The sequence below is a fragment of the Gymnoscopelus microlampas genome, assembly GCF_963454915.1.
Source record: "Gymnoscopelus microlampas genome assembly, chromosome: 9".
Taxonomy (NCBI): domain Eukaryota; kingdom Metazoa; phylum Chordata; class Actinopteri; order Myctophiformes; family Myctophidae; genus Gymnoscopelus; species Gymnoscopelus microlampas.
Window position 1 is genome coordinate 29,631,454 of NC_139946.1, and position 24,713 is coordinate 29,656,166.

At 43.8% G+C, this 24,713-nt stretch overlaps 2 protein-coding genes across 2 annotated transcripts in view; one reads left to right on the plus strand and one right to left on the minus strand.

Moving 5' to 3' along the window:
* gng12b (guanine nucleotide binding protein (G protein), gamma 12b) overlaps positions 1–18,646 on the plus strand; it is a 39,240-nt gene extending 20,594 nt beyond the window's left edge. Inside the window, exons 2-3 of the mRNA XM_084066726.1 lie at positions 15,788–15,897; positions 15,981–18,646. Of these exons, the coding sequence (XP_083922852.1) occupies positions 15,805–15,897; positions 15,981–16,106 (219 nt within the window). The 5' untranslated portion in view covers positions 15,788–15,804 and the 3' untranslated portion in view covers positions 16,107–18,646. The remainder of the gene's footprint in view (positions 1–15,787; positions 15,898–15,980) is intronic.
* Positions 18,647–21,756: 3,110 nt separating this feature from the next.
* Positions 21,757–24,563, minus strand: gadd45ab (growth arrest and DNA-damage-inducible, alpha, b). Its single transcript, XM_084067541.1, has 4 exons — positions 24,392–24,563; positions 23,559–23,660; positions 23,153–23,366; positions 21,757–22,705 (listed from the first exon to the last, which is right to left on the minus strand). The coding sequence occupies exons 1-4, from the start codon at positions 24,442–24,444 to the stop codon at positions 22,592–22,594; spliced, it is 483 nt and encodes a 160-aa protein (XP_083923667.1). The 5' UTR covers positions 24,445–24,563; the 3' UTR covers positions 21,757–22,591.
* Between the last annotated feature and the right edge of the window lie 150 nt (positions 24,564–24,713).

Here is a 24,713-nt window from a genome sequence, read left to right on the forward strand (position 1 = left end):
ACTTTGGTTTTGTTTCTGAGCAGGGTGGAAATACTCACAGAGGAGGGTGGGGGGGTCTCTGCTGCTTCTCGTGCAGCTGAGCACCTCCCATTAGAACTGTCCGTGTAATTCCAAGCTTCCGTCTTTCTTGGAAATGGTGGGAAAACCTGTTCTGATATGCAGGGGATAGTGTAACGCAGGCATTGGATGCACTCTCTACCACAGCCAGTCCCTCAAGCAGTGGTGCTCTTTGTTCTAGTCAGTGTGTGCAAACCACAGTATATAGAAGACTTTAGCCTTTAGCATGTGGTTCACTCAAATGCAAGGCCACGCCAACACCCCACCCTCTCACCCACACACACACACACACACACACACACACACACACACACACACACACACACACACACACACACACACACACACACACACACACACACACACACACACACATGCACAAAACCGGCATGCTTCTGGCAACATATGATGTGCAACATGTGGCTTTTAAGAAAGCGTTTCAGAGTTCGACAGCAGTGGCTCTCTTTTTCATGTCAAGGACTCCCAAATTCATACATATTAGGCCACAGACCCCCTTTTGAAAAGATTTTGTACCAGGAGTTTTTTGTTGTTAGATTAAATTTAGCTTCTAGCCGATGAAGATGGTAGTGAAATTAAACTGACACGCATGCACGCACGCACACACACACAAGCGGAGGGACCCCGCCTGGACCCACTTTGAAAACCACTGTTCTAGAGGTTTACCAGATTAATGGCATCCATTCAACAGAAGTGCTAAGTTCTCTGGGGATGCAGACTGCAGACCTTGTGTGTTTGTGGCTCAGATAGCCCACCCCCCCCTCTCCGGGCACTCTTAATTTATGCAGCTCATGCCTGTGATGGCCTGCTACATCATTCTGCACAGCTGTAATATATAGACCTACAGTATGTGGGCCTTAATGTAGAACAAAGCAGCTTCATCAATCTTGCCAAACGCCACAGCGCATAAAAAGCGCCACCGCCAGACTGCAGCAGTTGAGACAAAATCTATTTAGGACAGCACTTTTTTTCTCTCTCCTTCTAATCACGGCTGAAGTCTCCATTAGCAAGACAGTCTTTTATTGTTTTCGGTGCAGCTGAAAATTCTTCTCAAAACTTGTATTCACAACCAAAGAGCTTATAGTCTGCTAGGATAAATAGTGCCAGAATTGTTAGTATATCCATCTAATTTTACAGTATAGATAACATTGTGCCAACTGCACAATGGCAGTGGTGTGAATGCATTCTGTAGAGACCTCGCTGTGCTAACTGGGGAAATGGGCCCCATGCACTTGCTGCCTCCCTGCAACATGTTATCTAAACACATACGCGTCACAGCAGATCTAGTTTCCTAGAGATCTGATGACAATAACCTGCTAGACCAAGGGATGACTGGATCTCTGTCCATGATTGAAAACCCCTTTGACATTTTGATGTTGTTTTCCATCGCTTATGATAATGATTACCTAAAGGTCTCTGCGACCCTGCAAAGCCTGTGTGTGTGTGTGTGTGTGTGTTTGTGTGTGTGTGTGTGTGTACCAGGTAATTGCTATACTTGTGAGGGCCAGATTAGTCCCCATAAATATAGTAAAACATGAGAAATATCAGGTGAGAAATGTTTTTAGAGCTACGGTTAGAATTAGGAAAAACTTTGGTTTAGGATTAGGCATTTAGGGGTTAGGTTTGGGGTACTTAGAATTAGGTGAATGTTAAAAATAGACACATTGCAAGTATAATACCAACGTGTCTGACTGTCTGTGTGTGTGTGTGTGTATGTGTGTGTGTGTGTGTGTGTCTGTCTATGCACGTGTACGTGTGTGTCTGTGCGTACATTATGTGTGCTTGTGTGTGCGTGCACGTGTGTCCATGTGTGCGTGTGCTTGTGTGAGACTGGTTGTTAATGCATTCCCTTGACAATAAACAGCATGCACAAGCACTTTATCTGTATTTTTTTGTATTATCTGTGCACATTATTTTATCTGTGCACAACGTTCTGTTGTCCACTGGGAGATACCTCTGCCACGTGTCTGTGAGAGGAGGTTTCCACTCCAGCCAGACTTGGAGTCATCTTCAGTGTGGGAGTCCAGTCGTTCAGGGAATGTTGGCTTTCACTGAACAGACACTCATGACTCTGGCTCCTAAAGAACGGCAAGTGGCGAGAAGCTGAAAGTGTGGCTCTGCCTGGAAAAAATGTGCCCAGCCGCTAGTTACATGCTTGGAATTCTTGTTGTAAACTGCTTTTTCTGTTGCCTTTTGAGTTCTCTCTTTTTTTTCTCTAAGTCCGTCTGCAGTCTTTTTTCTCTGCCAGACAGGGGAAAAGGAAATATTTGCCCAGGCCAGAAATAAGTTAGTTTTAATTGCATTGCTTAGCGAGTGCAGTTGGTGGTCTGCAGTGCTGTAAAAATGTGCCTTTGATTGATGTTCATTAGGGGAGGAACAGGGCGGTATTCTGCTCAGCATTGCAGCCGCGTTCCATTGGAGTTACACTGTTCTCCAAACAAACCGCTGCAACCGACCCTCAAATACCTTCCCTGTGAGATCCTGGTAGATGCTTTCAATGAATACGGCATTATAACGTTCCAAAATGCCCACCATTTGAAAAGGACTTGTCTGACCTCTCTGCTGTGCAGTTTGAATAGCATTAGCAGTCTGTTAACCTGGGTCATGTAGTAGGGAATTGGTCTTGGGAAGGTGAATGGCTTATTCATTTCCTCCTGGGGGATTAGCAGGTTTAACAATGCCATGCGATGCCATGTAATGCAGAGATCTCTGGCCCTTTGTTTCTGTTCTACTCACGTATCATATTCACATCTCTCAGGTGAATGATTTACTGTAGGATGACAATGTGAGCTTTTCGAGGAACTGAGCTGTTAAGCGTTCCCTCTTCCTGGTTGGTAAGCTAGCAGCAAGTTTAAACAAACATACAGCAGTTACTGGATGTCCCTGTCCACGGAGCTTAGGATGCATGCATGTGCAGGCCTGTGTTTGTGTGCAAGCTGTTGTGGATCACCATAGGCATATATTTCTGTTTTTATTGGCATATCAAGGAACATTGCCCCCAACCGTGCACTACCGAGATTTTGCAGATCGTCTGCAGTATTCCTTTCTTGTTTGTGTGCTCAAGTTTTAATTTGTTCTTTTTCAACACTGACAGTACAGATGCACACCATGTGTTGTGCAGCTGAGTGTCCTGTATGTCCTGTTTGTCTGTATCCGTACTCCTCAAGACCTGTACACGTGTTTATGTCGAACCTCATTAGAGTGGAAGTCAATTACTCCGCACCATGGCCTACATTGAAGGACATACCACAGGCACACACGCACGCATGCACGCATTGCTTGTTTAACTCATATTTATCTCAAGGAAATTGAACTTTGCCCAACCGTAGGTACTAAACTTAAGAACTTTCATTTTCATCTTGACACGGTTCTGTTCCAAGAAATGAGCCGGAAATCACATGGCATGCATCCATAACAGGACATTCCAAAGATTATTCTGCTGTATATTAACTACAGTCAGTTGAGGTTAATGAACTTTTTTTTTACAGTGCCAAATCACAAGTTGTCTCAAGACACTTTACATATAAAGCAGAGACCCAAATAGTAATAATAATAATAATAATAATAATAATAATAGTAGGTATAACAATGTTATAATGTAATACAATATACTGTAATATAATGGTATAATATAATATAGTAGCGGTATAGTAGAGGTTCACAATAACACCTTTGATCCACAACCGGGGGTCTGTGATTACAGTCACATAAACTCCAGGGAAGGGGTCCCCGCCACCCCGGATGTTGAGTTAGAGACAGGCCTTAATGGGACATGAATGCATACAATATTAAAGATATGTATTGATGGGACATGAACCTACACAAATCAAGAGGAAGAGAGGGTGGAGGGAAAGGAAGAGGGGAAGGAGAGGGAGCGATTTTATTATTATTAGTTTTTATTGTTGTTGATGATGATGATGAGGATGATGATGATGGTGGTGGTGGTGGTGGTCATGAATGCACAGTGAAATATAGTGCAGCTGCATTGAATAGGCTGGGAGTCCAACCCAGTTGTAGCTGAGAATAGTTCAGGTATTCCCACCCAGCACAGTGCCCTTTAGACAACTGAGGCTGCAGGCAGTCAGGCACACCCCCCAAGATAGTTATCTAAGGCCCGGACCGCTGGCCTTGCCAAAGAAATCTTAAAAAAAAAGATAGTTATCTAATATCAATATACTAGGATGCATGCTGCATGTCAATCTTGTCAGCTTTATGCTGGAATGAAAGGCAGCATTCACAGACTGAAGGTCAGTAGGCCACAGCCCTCCTTAATGAAGACATTGCAAATTTGCACCTTGTGTGCAGACATGCCTGTCTGGAACGGGTAGATGGTTGGGATGCTTTTTTAGATTTCCTGAGATGGTGTTTGTGTCACTGTTCTGTATCTCTCAGCTCAATGTCCATGCTACGTGTTTGCACTGCTCCTGAGAGCAGAGAGGAGCTCTTGCGCTGTAGTTGGAGGCATTGGGCCGAAGGGCAGATTACTGACGCAGTGTCACGGTCAGCTGGCTTCCTGGCAGCAGGGAGATGTCACTGAAATCGGAGCTCCTTCCTTCCCTAAAAGGACATTCTCTGGATGAGGTATCCACCCTGAGTGGCTCTAAAGTCCCCCCTCCAAGAATTACAACAAGAAGCATTACTTGGCACACACACTCGCCTCTGGGAAGTTCCAAGTTCAGATAAAGGAGAAAAAGCAGGGTTTTCTTTTTCACCTTTATCCTCCTTTTCTCTGTCTTTGATGAGTAAGGAGTAGTCAGGTTGCATGCATTTCATCCTGTCAACATGGCCCCTCACTGTACAATAAAAACGGTGTTAATTTAAAGGGGGGTAAGTGATGTGTTTTTGAAAGAGTTTTGTTGTTAAAAAGTTAAAGCTCTGTATTGTTAGTGTTTGCACAGTAACAGTGGTTTCCCCATCTCTTCAGCTCTAGTAAAAAGAACATTTTCAGTTCAGGATACATTTGCAGGGTTACATTTGTAAACTTTCACAGTTGCACTGTAGGATTTTACTGTGCTTGCTACAGTACCCTGCATTTGCATGATTAGATCATCCTCCGTCTGACTTAACCATGACCCCTTGAAAAGAGACAGTGTTTGTTTTTTCAGCAGTTTTTCTGCTCTAGTTTTCTATTCATTACATTGGTGTCTGTGGGCTTTTGTCACACAACTCAACTCATGGTAAAAATCCCAATCACTAACAAGGTCAACATTTTGTGGCAACCTGGAAGTTGCAGTTGGTGGTGCTACTGTATATATGTACTGTACATACTGTGTATGATACATTTAGAAATAATTGACATGGATACGGACGATGATTATTATGAATCGTTTCATTATCTTCTTATGTGATATTTACACCAGTTTGACAGGGACAAAAAGAGTTTTATGACTGGTTATCTCCAGAGTGCAGCAATGTAATCGTAAGCAGAGTATGTACCTGATATATTTTAAAGGATCTCATTATGGGAGATAAGGTAAAGAACATGAGGCACCCGAGCATGCATGTGAAACGGTGACTAACTGATAAGAACCTAATTTGTCCCTGCATACGAGCCTGTGTATAAACATGCATGTTTGCATGTGTGCCTACGTACAAGCATGTTTGCAAGCATCTCTGCATAATTGCATGTTTGCATGCATGCCTGTGTGTGCACAATGCACATGCATGTTTGCGAGAGTCTATTTCAGTGGTGCAGTTATCTGTTTACATGCACGTTTGCAAGAGTCTATTTCAGTGTACAATTATCAGTTTTGCCTCCATGAATGCTAATGTCTTATCCTTGCGGCATTGACCCTCATGTTTGCAGCATTGCCCTGAACACACTTTCACTGCACCTGAAAGTCTTCCCATGGAATTTATGGTGGGTTGCTATCAACTTGGTTAATAAAAGGACAGTTGCCATAAAGAATCAGAATAATCTTTATTGTCACATCAGAGGTTTACAGGTGTAAAACAGAAGGTGGGTGTGTGTGTGTGGGGGGGGGGGGGGCAAGGGAAGGAAAAAGGAATAAAGGAAGGAATTAAAAAAAGGGATATACGTATGTACTAACAAGACAGGGTCTAATAATGGTCATGTGGCTCTTGGACATCATGTTAATGACGTCATGCTTTCAATGTTACGTCATGTCACTGTGGTGTCATATTGACTTCAAAATATGGAGTTATTTTCCTCCCCATTGTAGACACAAAGATAGACAGACCCTCCTGTAGACAGCTCAGCACATACAGTAGGAGCCATGCCGTAAAAAGCCTTGTGTACATTGCACAACATTACTAATGTTTTGTAAGTCAAAAGAAACCAGGACTGTGTGTCTGGGGGTAAATAGGGTAAAGGTTGCACTTTGTGTTACTAACCTTGAAGAGATTGTGCAGGAATCTTAACTTTGCATGGGACCTTTCGGCTGGGATGGCGCCAAATATAGTTCCTGTTAATCTTTTAGCAGTTGGCTGTGTGCATTAAGCATGGGAGCCTCCTGGATTGATACTGTTCAGTTCACCCCACCCCATCCTGCGGTTCTATTGCAATCGGACATTCCTGGCTCTGAAAGATGCACATGAACACAAACTGCTTGCTGCATGTTTCATGCTGCAGAATGGGCTTGAAGGGCTAATCCCGGTTAATACAGGAAACTGTTGCGTGCACTACGTGTGGTCCAGTACATGTCATTCCCAGACAGTCAGTGTCATTCAGCCTCGATGCACCCCTTTTTAGCGGCGCTAACCGCTCTATACCTTTAGGTATAGAGCGGATGTTAGCCCTCTATGCCTGGCTTTTGCGTCAACGTTCTGATTGGTCAGGTGCGCCAACGTTCTGATTGGTCAGGTGCGTCAACGTTCTGATTGGTCAGGTGCGTCAACGTTCTGATTGGTCAGGTGCGCCAAAGTTGTGATTGGTCACTATTCATGACATCACTATGATGTCATGAATATAGAATTCGATGTCTATATAAACGATGACAATGACTTCATCTTATTATTCATTTGGCTAAAGTCTCCGTCTAGGTAAGTTATTTAAAGTTAATATGACGAATAGAAATAGAAGAGAAAGATACAAGAACAGATGAAGGGTGAATGTATAGAAAGTCTGAGTTCGGGACCCAGTCATCCGTTATGACAGAATGGTTTGATAGAGACGATCGAGAATCCAAGAGTCCGTTAAGGTTCTGATTGGTCAGGCCCGTCAAGGTTCTGATTGGTCAGGCCCGTCAAGGTTCTGATTGGTCAGGCCCGTCAAGGTTGTGATTTGTCAGGCAAGGGGACTATTCATGACATCACTATGATGTCAAGGTTTATTTTTTATTTCCTCATGTTTTTTTTTGTATATATTTTTATTTGGCTAAAGTCTCCTTCTAGGTAAGTTATTTAAAGTTAGATCCTCAATTTAACTTTAGCTGTCGTCGACGCTCTGATTGGTCAGACCCGTCAACAAAGTGATTGGTCAAGCTTCACATGACACATGGCTATAAACACATTATAAACACATATCGATGACATAATGTATTCAAAGGCGCCGCTACCTTCACACAGGGTGTGATTTTTACATTCTCTCATCGCTAGAAAAAGAAAAGAACTCATTTGGATTTGCTGAGAATTTCATTGCTCAGCAAGATGGACCAATTTTCATAATGGGATAGTTATACTGTCGGTTATTGTAGGGAATGACAGGGTGGTGCATTTGGCTGCGGGTAAGCGCTGGATTATTGCAACAATGAGAGCTGTGAGTTAGTTGTTTGGCGCTATGTGAGAGGCAGGCTAAAGGTAGTCTGTGAGAATGAGGGGCTGTGGGTTTGCTGAATTCCTATCCAGTGAGCTGAGCCGTGGCTTCTGTCTAGACAAAGCTCAGTTGTCGGGGAGACCCAGGCAGAGCCAGGACTGCTCCAGGCACCAGGAAGTATTGGTGGGGAGAGGGGACTTTTTTCTCTCTCTCCCTCTCTATCTCTCTCTCTCTTTCTGCTAACTTCTCGTTCCTTGGGGGAATTTAAACAAATGGGGTCAACTGCTGCTAGCTCTTTTTTTTCCTCCTTCCTTTTTTTCTGTGGTGGGAGTTTTTCTCCCATGATAGGGTGGAGACAGCTTGGTGCATTTTGTAGCAGTGGAGCAAAAGATCTCCACTTCTTGCTTTCAAGTCTCCCACTCGACAGGAAATATAGTAGGCTGTCTGACCCGCCTTGCACAGTAAGCATTTATCAGAAGGTCTGCAGCACTCTGCAGTGTTTTTTTTTTTTTTTTTTTTTGACTGGCTCCATCAGCAAAACCACGGCCACGCTCGACACACATGTATTCATGGGTGCTTTGGGGACACATTTAGGCAGAGCTGCAGACACAGACACACAGTCATACATACTCTCTCTCTCTCTCTGATGAGCCATTGTTTGTCACAGTTGTCAAGACGTTCAACTTTCGACCTCTTGACACCAGAGCGCATAGATTGAGGTGAACAAAATTGATTAAACAATAAGCCCTTGGGCAAGCGGAGCCAGCTTGCCAAGGCTGTGTTGTCTTTAGCTGGACTGCATGCACCAGATAAGGCACAGACAGGCGGCGGGGCGGCTGACAGTGTGGCGGCTCAGACGGGAGACAGGGTTGACTGAGGGTTCATTAACTGTTGCGTTCAGCCGTAGCCCTCGGGGCTCTCTGCTGGAGCCGCACGCACAGGCTCCGTCTGAGCCCGGTGCCTACCGCCTCGTTTTGAGACGAGCCGTCCCGATGACAGCAAGGTTATGAGGTGTTTACCGTGTACTTTTCGCGCGTCCAGATTAAGATAATGGGAAGAGGAGGGACTGAGACGGATGTCACTCAAGCACTCGGAGTTGAACACGTCCATGCTCTGAGCGCCTCTCTGTCTCTGCAGCAGTGATGTTATTCTTGTGCAGTATGATTACAAAAAAAAGGTTACGTTTTTGTCTCTGTTATGAATTATTACTAAAGAAAGCTCTCTGCACATATTTTAAGGAGAAGAAAAAAAGCTGCTAAGAGATCTGGCAAGTGTTGCGTGCAGAGCTGTTTTTATTGCACGCTTTCAAAGTGAACTGCTCTGCATGCAGTAGGACTGCAGCAGGACAGACAGCCCCCACCCACCACACCCCTTCCTCTGAAGCTTAATTTAGCTGTACTCTGTCGTACGACAGTGTGGCACGCCGGAAATAGCAGATCTACAAGCTCACAACGCGCCGCAATGCGACGCGCTGTGAGCTTGTAGGTCTGCTATTTTCGGCGTGCCACTCCGTCGTATGACGAAGTATAGCAGGCTTGACTGTGTGAGCGTTTGTGAGCACTATTAATAGAAGCAGCTGCAGCTGGTGAGATGTTTCGTTGCATCTGGCCATACAGGCTTCTTTTTCTTTTTTCATTCATTTTTTTTTGTGCTACATGCACACTGTATTTTTCTTTTGCTCTCCTTCACTTTCTTTTCTTTTCTGAATTCTATTCCCTTCTTTGTTTTTCTCTCTCTGTTCTCGCTCTGTCAAATCAAAGCGAGCTCACAGAATGCCAAATGGCAGCAGTTTCTGGACGACAATCAAAGGAGAGCCGCATAAGAGAATGTGAGCACATGCTTGATGCATGATGATGATGATGATGTGTGGTACTGTAGAGGGGAGCAGCCGGACTGTAAAATCCTTAGTGTTCATGTAACTCTGGAGAGTGTAAAAAATACACTGTCAGAGTTAAATGAAAACTGAGAATTTTACTGTGCAGCACCTGGTTTTGGGGGCTTTTTTTTACTCGTCATTCTTCCACTGACTTCCTATGGGACATGAAAGGGGTAGCAGCCTAGACTTCAAAGAGAACTTTAATCCATGGACGTTAGCAACTGTACATCTTGGAGTGTGTGTGTGTGTGTGTGTGTGTGTGTGTGTGTGTGTGTGTGTGTGTGTGTGTGTGTGTGTGTGTGTGTGTGTGTGTGTGTGTGTGTGTGTGTGTGTGTGTGTGTGTGTGTGTGTGTGTGTGTGTGTGTGTGTGTGTGTGTGTGTGTGTGTCAGAGAGAGAGAAAGCGTATACATGGACTAATTTCTCTGGAAATCAAAGGGATATTACTCACAGAGCTTTGAACTTTTACTGAGGCACTGTATGCAACATGTGACTCAATGCACACACAGGCGCAAGTGCGCGCACAAACATACACACACATGCACGCAAACACGCATGCACACGCACGCATGCAGGCACACACGCATGCACAAGCACGCACGGGTCGCACACACACACACGCACGCACGCACGCGCGAGCACACACACACACACACACACACACACACACACACACACACACACACACACACACACACACACACACACACACACACACACACACACACACATATAGAGGAAACCTGTTTGCACAAAGGGCCCAGGTGGGAAAAGTGGGGACTGGTTGACAGACAAGAAACCGGTGTTAAAATCAATTGTCCTGTGCCTGACCCCACCATGGGTGAGAAGGTGTTGCATTGCGTGTCTGTACAGTGCTGAAGGGAAAGGCTCCAGGCCGCGCCTCTGTGGAGTCTCGACAGAAACTCCCAACCTCTGACTCAATAGCTTGGAAGCCTCCAATCCCTTCTTCAGTCCACAGCGTAAACACGACTCCCCTCTGTGTCTCTTTTCATGTCGCCTGCCTTCACACGGCAGGTCCTCCGGGGGCTTATTTGAATAGGGCGCGCGGCGCCTTTGAAAGCATTTCAACCATCAGAACTCATAATCGACGACGGCGGCCGGGGATGTTATAGCATTTAGTCATACGGTCGGTCTCCGGGTGAGAGTCCCTCGCTGCTGTTTGTCTCTCTCGTGGTGGGAGGTTCGAGAAAGTCTGTCTCTCTTCTCTTGCACACCTGGTTGCAGGGTTCGATTTCCTGGTTGTTATGGAGGGGGTCCATGCATCTGCTTTTGATATATATCCCCCCTCTGGTCATCAGTTTTATCGCTGGTGGAGATATGTTTTATCCCTGCTTCTGGTCAGTCTAAATTGAATATCACTTATTGGAAATTTAGACTGTCTCATATGTTTGATATATGTTTGCTAAGAATTTAACAATTTAATAAAACATTTATGTTGACCACAGTATCCTTGTTGTCCTTATTTGTTGTCCCCCCCAACCAAAAATAAAATTTGGTTTAAGTGGTGAAGAAAATGTCCCCCCTTTATTTTTCTTTCCAAATCGAACCCTGCGAGAAAGTCTGTCTCTCTCCTCTTGCACGCCTGGCTGGACCCGCACTTCTGGGCGGCCTGGCTCCCCAGATAGCATCAGGCTGTCTGAGATCAGTGCTCATGAGGGTGCAGTTAAACATGCGCTGTTGTGGTGCCTCCACAGTGCACACAATACCCCCTAAATAGCTGTCCCGAGTGTGGTGCAATACTGATAGCATGTCTGGCATTGTCACCATGCCTCTCAGTTGTCCCCTAAAGCCAGAGAGCTTATTGTCGAGTCCAGAGTTCCTGGCCCCGGAGAGGACCGGGGATCCCAGTGCTGTCCTTGTTGCTAAGCAGTTTTGCAGTGCGCGGTAGGGACAGATAATGGAGCTGCTTACTCTCCCATGGCCACGGCAGTTTGGAACTGGTGGGTCAGCTGATAACTGATTGTTTAGCCTTCGCTTCCCAGACAGGTCTGTCTTCACCGAGTCAAGTCACTGATTAACACCTCGTGAACAAAAACAGCATCCTGGCCTGGTTGTGCATGTGTGTTATTTTAGATAATACAGCTTCTTGTGCCTATAACAGATACTGTGCTTGTTTGCATTAGATACGTGTTGTTTCTCCGATTATAGAGGCGCACAAATGCAAATGCGTTTCTTCTTTTCTTATTTAGATAGGAGAGTGTAGAGAAACTTAAGGGTAGAGATATGGGAGACATGCTAGATATGACTGGAGTCGGATTCAAACCTCGCAACTCACAAGGCATGTGCTCAGTGCACTAACTGTTTGAGCTGCCAACCAGTTAGTGCACTAACTGGTGCATAACCTCATATCTTGCCACTGTTAACCTGATTGCAGGGGTCATTAGGGGATCGAGCCTAGGCCCTTACAGGTCAATTTGACCGCTCTCAGAGTTAACCACTTAAAGGAGCACTTATTTTCAACCTTATCTTCTTATAATTGGTCCTCAGACTCCTCACTAATGCTCATTATAAGATGGCACCATTTCTGTCTACTCGCTCTGCTTCTCAGATGTGGGCTGTGGACAGTTCAGAAACCTGCCTAACAATGACATCATCAGTCAAACTTTTATTTTATTGATGCAAGAACAATGGCTTCTATTCCAGTTTTCATTAGCTTGGAATGCCCAATGTTCCATAAGACCACACTGGAGCTTGAGACACGTGAGTTTGTGGATCTGCAATTAAGAATTTTTACTTATTTTTTGAAAAAGTGCCCAAAATAGGGACACCAGGGTAAATGTTAAATGAACAACACTCCGTATTTGACAGTGTACTACAATGTGTTCATTGGCGTTTTGAACTCCTCAGGACCTGCTTCTTGTTACTATGGTGGAAAGCCACCTGTGCTCACACCACGGCCACATGAAAGCAACAGCTCTGCGGTAAACCTATGAATATGAATATACTGTAACTCGCATCAATGGCTGCTCTGTGCTACACACTGTTCCCATCAGTAAACACTCACAGCGATAGAGGGTACTGCCTGGGTATTGGGATGCAAGCTGGGGACACTGGTGGGAAGGCTTGTCCAAATGTTCTTCTAGCTGTGCTTCCTGGAATGGTTCTGAAAGGCTCAGGCCAGATGCATTTGGTCATGGAGGGGGGGGGGGGGGGGGGGGGGGGGGGCTACATGAACCTGTACTGAATGAACCAAACTCAAACTGGCTGTAGTTTGTTTTGTAGAACCCTGTCTTTTTTGTTCTATTAGGTTGGGGGTGGAGATGTGGACTCTGTTGTTGTGTGTGTATAAACATAGATTATTGCATCATTAGTGCCTGCTCTGATGATTTTGGAGGGTGGCTGCATCCAGGCTTTTTAGGGGTAATTCACACCACTGAGATGAAGAACGGTCCAATGCTCAATTTATGTTCTGGGCTGCAACGTGTTGCAAGCTTGTAGATCGGATTATTTATGCATGCGACACCGTTGCACGCCAAAGTATAAATTGGGCTTAAAGCGGTGTCGTCTCGTTGGCGACTCTTTGGTCTGAACCAGGCTTTAAAGCTAGAGGTGGTCGCCACTGTTGTTTATTTGTAAGGTGAGACGTTTACAATCCCTCAGAAGTGGCTGTGTTAAATAGTTTTGGGGCGTTCCTGTCTGCCATGGCCCCTCCTGCACTGAAGAACAGTGGCTCATTTGAAGGGCCACAGGTTCAAGGGTTCAATCCTATGGGGATTGGGGACTCACTGGATCAGACAGTTCCAAGAGAAGAACACGTATCTGCAGGTGCCCAAGCAGGAGGAAACATGATGGTGCAGCCAGTTTTGCGTTCTAACGGCCACTTCTGCCAGGCCAGGCCAGACCACTGAGTACGATGTGGCATACCTCAACTGAAGGGCATCATAGTCGGGATGCGCATACACAACTGCTGGAACCTGCCTCTCCTGACAAACGCTACCTAGAACAGTGATTCTCAACATATGTTTTATTTCAAGCCCAGTTTGATATGCATTTGGCCATCGGCCCCCATTTCAAGCTATTTTTATCTCTGGGACCCCAAAATCCTCATTGTCCGTTTGGTTCCATTTGTACACTCTGAGTTACAGACCCGTAAGGGTCCATTTGGTTCCTATAAGAACTATCAATCATTTAGCTGGGGACCCCCTGGAACCCCGTCAAGGACCCCTGGGGTCCCCGGAGGGCCCGGACCCCAAGTTGAGAACCACTGAGCTAGAAACCAGAATTAGTTTTCATTTCAAATTCCCTTGCTGTACTGTACTCTTCCATTTCATTTTATTTGCTTTGAACTGCATTGCAGTGCATGCATTTGATTGTACAAAATGTGCTGCAAATGTTAAAATTCTTCAACTGCTTTGACCACCTAAGTGTTGACGTCATTGTATAGTCCACCTCAACGTTTGACAAAAGTTCCGGCAAGTTTGTGGCATCAAACTTAAAATCTCTCTTTAGATCATTGATAAACATTTTGCCATAGATGCAGGAAGTCCATCACATCACTTGCCCTTTTGCATCTTTCAAAAGGGTAAAGGGCAGTGGAAAACGCCTTGGAAACGCAGACACTTTTAAACCAACCTTTACATATGCACCCGTGTCACTCTCGGGTCATGATTAGAGGCTGCAAGGCACAGTAATAGCCTTGTAAAACATGAAACACTTTAGCGCTGAGGTTGTCAAGACAATGGTCTCGCTAGGAATGTCGCTTCCTCACAGATCGTTACACTTCAAGTGCCTCCTCTCAGACTTGTAGAGGAATAGACTGCTGGCGTCACGCAGTGGCACTGTCCACGTCGGGGTGGGTGGGGACCATCCCTTCACTGACGCAGCCAGCGGATTGCATTTCCCTTCCTGTGTCCACTCTCCTCGGTCAGAGCGGTGGCTGAACAGCGGACGGTTAAGACGGCCCACTGTTGCGTAGGGGACGGAGACCACATGCAAGAGTTAGATTGCGTATGAGTGGACGTCCGTGTGGTATAAAGTCACTGTTCCATGTTCAAGATGACTACGAGGACGGGGCATTTCAGTAATATGTAATAACTTCACCAGAAGTCATGCTGTCCGAATGTAATGCCTTTGGTTACAACATGGCTTTTGTGTTGCTCTGGTGGTCATACAGGGTTGCCTCTGCGGCGCTCTGCCCGGATTCTATTTTTAAAGCAGCCGCACCATATTTAATCATTTATACTTCAGAGGGGAACGGGCGATGCTGCTTCCTGTGGAGGAAGCGGAAAGGAGTGGGTGGGGGGATTAGAGAGATATATGCTCTCGTCTCCTCTCTGTGCTGTGGACCGTAACTGTCCTCGTTTCATCCCTCGTGCATTCAGCCCCCCCCCCCACAAAAAAAACAAAAAAACAACACACACACACACACACACACACACACACACACACACACACACACACACACACACACACACACACACACACACACACACACACACACACACACACACACACACACACACACACACACACACACAAATGAGCATAAGAGAGCAACATGTTACAGATCAATAGTTGTTGCCCACACAGATGTGGGGTTCTCAGCATCTGTGTTTCCTGTCCTGCAAGAGAACACCCCCCTCCCCCTGCTTTTGCCTGTTGTCTTGTTGGAGAAGCTCAGGCACTAACTTCTCTTTGCAGAAAGTGATGCAAACCTTCCTGTCCTGAAAGTGTGAGTTGCGAAACAGGAGTCTGCATGTGATTGGGCCATAGTAGGCCCTTCTCTTACGTAGGTTGGTGTACTTCCAGATGAAATCAACTGTCACTTTTGAGAAGTTGCATGGCTGTGGACAATAGTGCAATAACATCTGCTGGACTCTGGGTTTTGCTCTTTTAGACTTACCGTCAAATTGTGCAAACGTATTCTTGCGGGGAAAACAATTGCTGGGCCAGTACTCATACAGTTACACCACACGCTGGCCACGCTTTCAGAAAATATCTCATAAATCTCTCTCTCTCTCTCTCTTCGCAACATTGCCTTTGCAACTACCACAGCTACTTCTATAGGGTCAACTTTGCCATCTATAATGCACACACATTGCCTGGTGTATCACATCCACTAAGTATTGTACTCTTAATTATGTGCTTGTTTATTGGAACACAGGTTTGTAAAGGCGTGAAATGTCATCGAAGATGCAGAACTCCAACAGCATAGCCCAGGCCAGGAGGACAGTTCAGCAGCTGAGAATAGAGGCCAGCATCGAGAGGATAAAGGTACCTTTCGCTTTCGCTCATTCTCAACACATTCCCAATCAGTCTGATTGTGTTTTCATGTAAATGGATTGACTCGTTCACAGGTGTCCAAGGCTTCCTCAGACCTGATGCACTATTGTGGAGAGCACGCCAAGTACGACCCACTACTTATGGGCATCCCTGCTTCGGAAAACCCTTTCAAAGACAAAAAGCCATGTGCTATATTGTAGGTGAACACCGGAACTCGTGCTATTGTTTTTTTGTTTCATTTTTTATCATAGGAAAGAAAGTGATAGTTTTATTGAACACAACTTGCCTTAAGGCCAATTCCACCTCCACCTTTTCCAGTTACCCGATGTGGTTTCACAACCTTTGCAGTTTGATAAGGAACGTATTCTGTATCCCTGCCATTCAGTCACATACCACTTACACCAAAGAGCGCCAGTACAGAGCAGGGAGACGTCAGAAGCTGTTGGCTGGAAACAAAGCTTTAGTTCAAACGGTGGTGAATAAAGGTTAGTGTTGAGGCTGACTGGTGTCATCTGACGTGGTCTAGAAGGACCTGATGACTCTGCTGAAAAGATCTTTGGTCTGGATGGGGGAGTTCCTGAATCTCTAATCATCACAGCAGACCATTAAACAAGACCACTAAATCTTTGGACCATTCACTGCTAGTCTTTCAGCTTTCACCCGTGAGTTTCTTCAGACCCGCCCTAATTTGTTGTTTTGGAAAGAGTTAATCTGAGTTTTTGTGTCACTGATAATGAGCACCCCTCTGTGTAAATTGTGGTAAAGATAACAATCTGCTGTTGTTGGACTGGTGGACTAGTAAATCACACTGATGTTACAAGGAGAGATGCTAAGGAGAGAAATGGAAAGGGTAAAGGTCAATGCCAGTGATGTGCAGAGTCAGACCCCCACTGCTGGATTTCGCTTTGTGGTCAGTTGCTTTAAAATCTATTATTTTTAAAAGCAAAAATAAATTATGCATCTCTATTTATTAAGATATGGAATTGCCATGAGGTTTCCAGTGAAGATTATAGAATTGTGCACTTAGTGTTTTAGGTAGACCAATCGAGTTGTGGCTTTGCAGCTTTGTAAGAAAATGACATGCCATCTTTCTGTCATTATATGTGTCGACCGCGGGTTAATCCTTGTTCTTTTTTCATGGAGAAAAAGTTCACTATTTAATTGACCTTAACCACATGAACCCTAGTACATGCCCCTGGTCTGGGCATGTAATAATTTGCAAAAGTAGATGAACATTCAGCAAACATAGATGAACATTTGGCAAAAATAGGCAAACATTTGGAAGAAATAGCAGATCTACAGTTTGTGGATGTGCTATTTTCGCTATTTGACGTACAACAAAGTATATAGGGTTCAAGTTGTTAAGAAACTTCTGATGTGTATTATTTTTTCTTATTTGACATTTTGAGAAACCAACAAACAATAGAGTTTGCTTGTTGATGCAGAAAGGTTTGTTCTTTAAACAGTTCCAGCTAAGTGTTTCCACTATGTAAGCCATTTTCTTATAATGAATTGTAATTAGTGTGTGTATTTACGTATATTCAATTTAACACTATCAGATGTGGCAAAGTATGCTGACAGCCCCAGTGATGTTTCTAAATTTGGCAGCAAGTGGGTTGATTCTCTTCACAAAGTCTGTCTCAGAACCCAAGACGTTTTTATTGACTGACATTGTCATGTATTTGCCTTAGGAATGAATATGTAACAATGGATAAAATAATCCTCTTGTTATTCTGTAAACAGGGTACAGGTAGCAATATGAAATTGATTGCAGATCACGGTATATTCAGATGTGACCCTTTAAATGAAATATGCCTTACACTGATGTAAAAAGATACTTGTTGGTAAAGAATAGTACATTTCTTCTAAAAAAGGCAATTACGGCCAATTTTCATCTCATTAGATGTACCATCATGCATATTGTATTCATCAGCACATCCTCTGTGTTTCAGTCTGAACAGTTTCTGCTTTTCCTAAATGTATCACCTACAGGTATTTTACAATCTGTCAAAACGTGAAGACTGTTATTATGACCCTGACCCATGCATAACGATTTTGAGAGAGGAAAATATAGCTGAGCATGGCTGGGTTACATTTTCATCTCTCACGATGATTATGTATAGCAGTTGTTCTGTTGACATACTATTTATGTGTGAATGGGGAAGTGCTTGCCTGTGAGTTGATCTTTATGTATTAGCAGCTGTGTGTTTGTGCTCATGGATAACCAAGCCAACTAATTCAGATGCTTATAGCCAGCCAGGACTTTAATCCTGCTTTCACCTCTTTAACTACCTTGTTAGTTGCACTCCTCAAGTGCCATTGGCTAATACTGTGAACAACTAAATACAGGCCCCTTTTGATGAAAGGAGGACATCTAATTATAGGCCATTGACACTGCTGATGACACTACAGTATGTTTCTGCTGTAAGTGACTAATGTTAATTGATTCACCACATTAAGATATCACCTGTTCCACAAATCTGTGGCTTGAAATTCATACAAATCTGGTATGATTGTATTAATTCAACCAAATCTAAGCAATGATTTTCTCACATTACTTCACCCTTTTGAATTTGATGTCGTTTTGATAGCTGATCTGTTTTCTTTGTCAGCAAATAATATAAATGATTTGTGTTTTATATTAGAAAACGTCACTTTGTACTTGATTTCTCACAAATAATGTGATGTGTGTTTAAATCTAAGTAGCATTTTGCAATTTATGCTACCTTTTAACTGTTTTGTAGATGTCAATAAATGTGTTAAAAAGCAAGACAATTACCTGATTCATAAACATTTTTGTAAGCTAAACTAAAACCCACCCTAAAACAGATTTGATATATTACACTGTCATTTGATATTCCTTTGCTCTATCTGTGATGTTACAATATACGTATAATAATAAAAATGTTATTCCTATTTCGTGTTCAATCATGAAAGAAAGAGGAGATCTAAAGCTGCAAATCGGGAAGCTGCATGTCTGACAGACAAAACCTGAAGTGAATCAGACGTTGACATTTTGGACTGAATCTTTTATTCACAATTTATATCAAATCAAAAATGTGCCCATAACCCTGGAAAAGTACCTACTATAGGACTGCAATCACTGTGTCCACAAATATTCCCACTGTCAGCGGATCAGTTCTATTTGTGATCATCGCAAAGAAGCCTCTCTTGTTTCTCGCTTTGGGAGATGCTCGTTGTTCACACACCACATATCATGTGTCACACCCTGGCTTCCCACGGATCATGGAATTTGTGGAATACCACAGAGTTTAGAGAAACCTGTTCTTGACAGGAATAGTGGGAATCCTAATCGAGTTAGCAATAGAATCTGCTTCAACAAACAGACTACGTACTTATCACATGAATTATGTTTAGAGATAGATTTTAACAATGAACAACCTGCAAATCAGTGGTATGAGGTGAGGTCAATGCATCCTTATCTAAACCAAATTAACCAAATTAAAGGTGCAGTACGTGATGTAAGTGATCTCTTATGTTAAAAAGCTCTATATTCTGATAGGAATCATTGCTATAGAGTGTTTGTTCAGTCTCCTGCTCTCTAGTCTAGTAAACAGAAATGCATTTTTAGGTTGGGATACCAATTTTATGCAATTAGGAGGGAGAACTCATGGGACAAACAAGTGCAATTGGAAGAGATGACAAAGAAATGTGCAGAGAAAAGTTGGAACTGGAACACTATAAAATTGAAGCTGATAAATGGGTACTGTCTCCTGATTGGCTGATATTGGCAACCCGCCTGAAAATATATTTTCTAAGGATCTGGAGAGACAGGGAGACCCCTTCTGTTACTGAACAAACTATACAGCAATGATTACTACCAGAATATAGAGCTTTAATGTTATTTAAAACATTTTTGTGTTTTAACCAAACAATTGCCCTATACGTTTAAGAAACCTTCTTTAAAGTTCTTTAACCTAGATTTGAAACTCACCCAATTCTGCACTCTGTGTGACTGGTTCAAGACCTCAGGTCAACACACTTGATATGCATTTGTTGAATATCACGAAAAACAGGCATAATCCCTGAATTAAGTGCCCATATTCAAGTACATGGCTTTATCGCTCTCGTGTCTGCTCTGGGACATGTATCTATCATGTGTGTTCCTGTGCCCTGGGGGCAAGGCAGAGCTGTTATGCAACAACCCATGTAACTCTGAGCATCCCTTTCTCTCAATAGGTGTGATGTTACACTCAAAACCAGGTCAGGCCATATTGGTTGGCCCACATTGATGTAATCCTCACGCCAGTGCCATGGTGTTTATGACTGGCTTTGTGGTGATGATGATTGTGTTACCTATCAGCTTGGTGAAGCTCCAGGATAACCCAGTAATCCAGTACTGTATGTGGGACCAGAGTAGAGCAGCCATTCAATATCTCGCCTATTTGCCATGGTTCTTCCTTTGCGTGACAAGATGTTTTTTTGTCAGGTAAAGAGAGCTTCTGTTTAATGATTGGGCGTGCTGTTTAAAGCCATTGAGTTTCCTCCCCTACTGTTCTGCTCTTTCTGCAATTGCTATTCTCCTCCATGAAGACAAACTATTTGGCATCAACTATGTCCTTCTTTTGTTTTGAAGGCCTCTGCTTCTGCAAAGATGCATCTCACACAGCACTGAAAAACTTCAGTAATTTCAGTAGTTTATGTAACATTGTTGTTCAAATTACAAACATCTCAACAAACCTGCAAAGACCTTGGAGAACCAGCTGTGACTACAGCATTCTGGACATGATGGCCACAGTCTGGAAATCTCACTCAGGGAGTGCAGGGACTCAGATGCTGTTGCCAAATCTCTCCAAATTCCAGAGTTAACAGGGCTGAGGGAGATATGTGTACCGCCGTACGTCATAATCACATGCACATGCTACCTGCTACCTTCACCCAGCTGCACTCCAAGCAGCAGACATTAGGAGCTGCCGTCACGTGTGACGCGACGACAGCATTCCATTGAGGATGGACAGTGTTGACTCAACTCGTACCCCACCTGTATTCTGCAACCTACCACTCATTGGTGCTATCTGATATCAATATCTCCAACTCTGTTGCTCTTTCAGTGACTTCACAGTCAGTCACACTGACATCGCTGCAGCTGGTCAGCCCCCTTACTTAACGTTGGCTATTAATGAGGTGTACTGCTATTGTTATGGCTTTGCTGGTCAGGGTTGCGCCCCTATTCATAGGACTATTTTTAGCCATGTGGTTGGAAGTACTGCACAGTGACTGAATAGCCCTGACTCATGCACTCATTGTTTCATGAGCCTCTATTTAGAAAGCTTTGTCCCACCTCACTCTGCAAAAGCACCCATAAGTACTGGTGTCCTCCAAGAGCACTATTAGGCATTTTCCTTTTATTACCTTTCTGCTATTTTTAGTACTGTCAATAGTTAAGTTTAGCCACTTTTTGTTTTGATGATGGTGTAGACGTCATGGTTGATTGCTGGTTAGATGGTACATCGTGGAAATTCCTCTCCACAAGATCTAATCTTCAGTCACTTGCAGAGTGTGGAACTACTGCATCCTGTGCACGAACAAGGCTTGTGTAGTCTAAAGCAAACTGTTGTGAATTCATTGTAACACAGCACTATGGAGAGTCCTCTAGCATGTTGTAGAATTAGACACTTAACTTTGTTAGTAAGCTATTTAGAAATGATAAAGAAAAATACATTTGTTGTAATATAATACAAGTATTTAGAACTTTAAGTGTGATATTGCCTTCATTGTTACCAGGCTCAAGAGAGGCAAGCTACTGAGTATGCTGCCTCAATGGGTTCTAGAAATAAGCAGAATAGGGTCCATAGTAGGTGAACACAGCAGGACAAAGCCCCACCCTTATGGAACTACAAGTGTTTCATATAGGCTTGTTAGGGCAACACAGTCATGTGCTGTTCTTCTGTACTGGCAGTTTACAGTTGGCATAGAAAGCCCTGCACTGACTACAAATCATTAAGTCAAGGACACTTAAACATTTTTTTTCCTTGTTTGTGTATTTGTTTATTTTTGTTCAACTTATGAATAAGGCAGTATTCCATGAACTATGCATGAATAAATACAATTCATTAAATTAATCATTCAGAACACAAAAAGCAATAAAGTTAGTGGACATGTCAATACATTACTCTGCCCTTTTAATAACATGCTAATACTTTCCCTTTTGACTTGAAACAAACGGCTCTCATCATCTTAAATACCATTAAATAAAATTACTTTTTTTTCTCTGTTTAGATTTGGTCCAATTTAAATAAATTATTCTTCGGCCCGAAAGCCCAGGCTAGTCCAATCCAGTGTATTCCAGTCCCTAAATCTCAGCCCTTGAACAACTGAGGCTCTCTTGTCTGTGTTCCAATCCTGAGCTCACCACCACGTGTGTCTGCCGGCTCACATGGTTCAATTTCCTGTGTGGAGGCGTTTTTTCTCGGCAGAGAAAAAGGCAGTCATGCTATGGAAATCCTCTAACCCAGATTGCTGAGTCACTCTTCCTTGGCCCCGAATATCCACTCTGTCCTGAGGAGTCCGTTGAACTTTTTTTTCCTTTATCTTATTCCACCCCTCCCATCTCTGCCCTTTATTCTCTGGGGCCCAGCCCGAAGAAGTCCGACGGAGACCTTGCACAGGTCGAGTGTATGTGATCTTCTTAAATGCACACAATACATTGATAGTTGTTGAAGCATCATCGGTCGGGCAGGTTAATGACCGGCACCCACTGGTCCAGACATCGACTGTCTCTGCAGAACCCGTTGACTTTGCTCAGAGCAGGGTCCTTCCACGGTGAAGACTGGGGATTCTGAAAACAAAAGAAGACAGGACAAAAATTAACTCTGGGTTTATGGCATGCGCAGACCTGGTAATACATTTTGGTGTACATTAATGTTGCTTGAGTTCTCTGCAGCTACTGGCATTGGTGAGCACCATGTTGCATGAACATGTGCAAATGCATCTTCCATTCACTGGAATGCTTCTAATCTCATGCTCTCATGCAATAATTATTTTTCCTAGAATGTGCCTCTGGGGAGGTGAGCAGTGGGAACTTAAACTGTCAGTAATTAGTACTGGGTAGATGCCTACTGGGAACATGAAGGTATCAGACCCACCCTGCTGCAGACTGGCTATGCCTAAAGCCATAAACAAGAGATTGTAGGAAGGCCCAGACAATTAAAGAACCTTGGGTATGGCCCCAAGGGACTGTCTCTATATGCAGCTCTAACCGTAAAGACCCATGAGTAATACTTACGGTCACGAGAACACAGTGTAGATCCATGGGCTCCCCTCCGGTTTTCACCCCACCAAGGATCTCTGCCAGGCGCCTCATGTTGCTGACTCGCAGGATGTTGATGTCATTCTCACAGCAAAACGCCTGGATCAAGGTGAAATGAATCTGAAGGGCAACATCCTCTTTGTGCTCCTCGTCCGTGGCCAGAAGACACAACACCACATTGTCTGGATCCCTAAAGGCAGCAGAAACAAATAGTTGTTTTAACAGGTTTTTCTTTTTTTAATGAGTATTAATTGAATCAAATAATGTGGGACAGAAAGATTGTTATATAGGTGTTCTGTTCGGACTCCCTTGCATTGCAAGACAGGAGCAGACACGTTGCATTATGTATTCAAGTAGCTTCATGGGTCGTCTTCCAACTTACGCATTCAGTGACTTTGCTGCCTCGTAGACACCGACAGTGATGCAACCCTGAGGTAATGCAGAGCTGAGGACTTTCTCCAACGCTATGGCCACAGATTCCATCCTGAAGGGACAACAAGCACAAATAATAATTGGAATGTGTTGAAATCAACGAGCACGACAACAACACAACATGCAATTATGTTAAGCAACCCGAGCTTACAGTTGGAAGTAGTTAGTTACTAAAGTTATGAGCAGGATTGTTGCATGTTGTTGCAACCAAATTCGCATTTCCCCCATACTCTCTGATGGTTGTGTAGCCTATTATCCAGGTAGGTCACATAGTATAACATAACAGGTAGCTCAGCTGGTTAACTAAGTTAAATACAGTGTTGCTATGACCGCTTATTATAAGCGACTTTGGGCTTCTTTTTCTGTAAAGTTGCTTATACAAATTGGTAGTTGCGGTTTTTGAGTCTTCTTTCTAAAGTGTAGTTGCTTATTTGGGTTGTTTCCTAAAGTTGTTTAAAAACAGTGGTTCACAACGCATTTGTGAGCTTGTAGCTCATGTGGCGTATATAGTCGCTTCTTCATAGACCTGGTTGCTCATTTCTCTGGCACAATCTGGCAACATTTACACGGCACTCCGCCCGTACGACATTGTCGCTTGCCGACAAGAACTGATCTACAAAGCCGACAATGCGTCTACGTAACGTGTCGTTATCGTTTGAAGCTCCGTTATGCAAACGACACCCCGAGGAGAGACTTCGGCGGAAGGTAAAAAAGCTTGTTCTGCAAATCTGCATGCAACTATCTATGCATTAAATCGATCAAAAACAACTGAACGCAACAAACCTTTCTGATGAGTTAATGTCTCCACTGGGTTCTTCAAAAGTCATATTGCACATCCGATCGGACGAGAGGGCTAGAATATCCAGAGACGGTGCGCGTGTCTCGGACGGTCCTGTTCAGTGATGATATCCACACGACGTGTTCGCTTCACTCTCTCTCTCTCCAACTCCAAGTATCTCTGCTGCAACACTGATCCTTGGTTTCGTGGGAAACGGCTTCTAAGGTTTTGAGAGCATTTGCATGACTCACTCCCATTGGTCATATGCAAATGTTATGCAAATGCAACTGGCTGGGCTCCTTTCGGCCTGCGTACCAGAGCTATTGC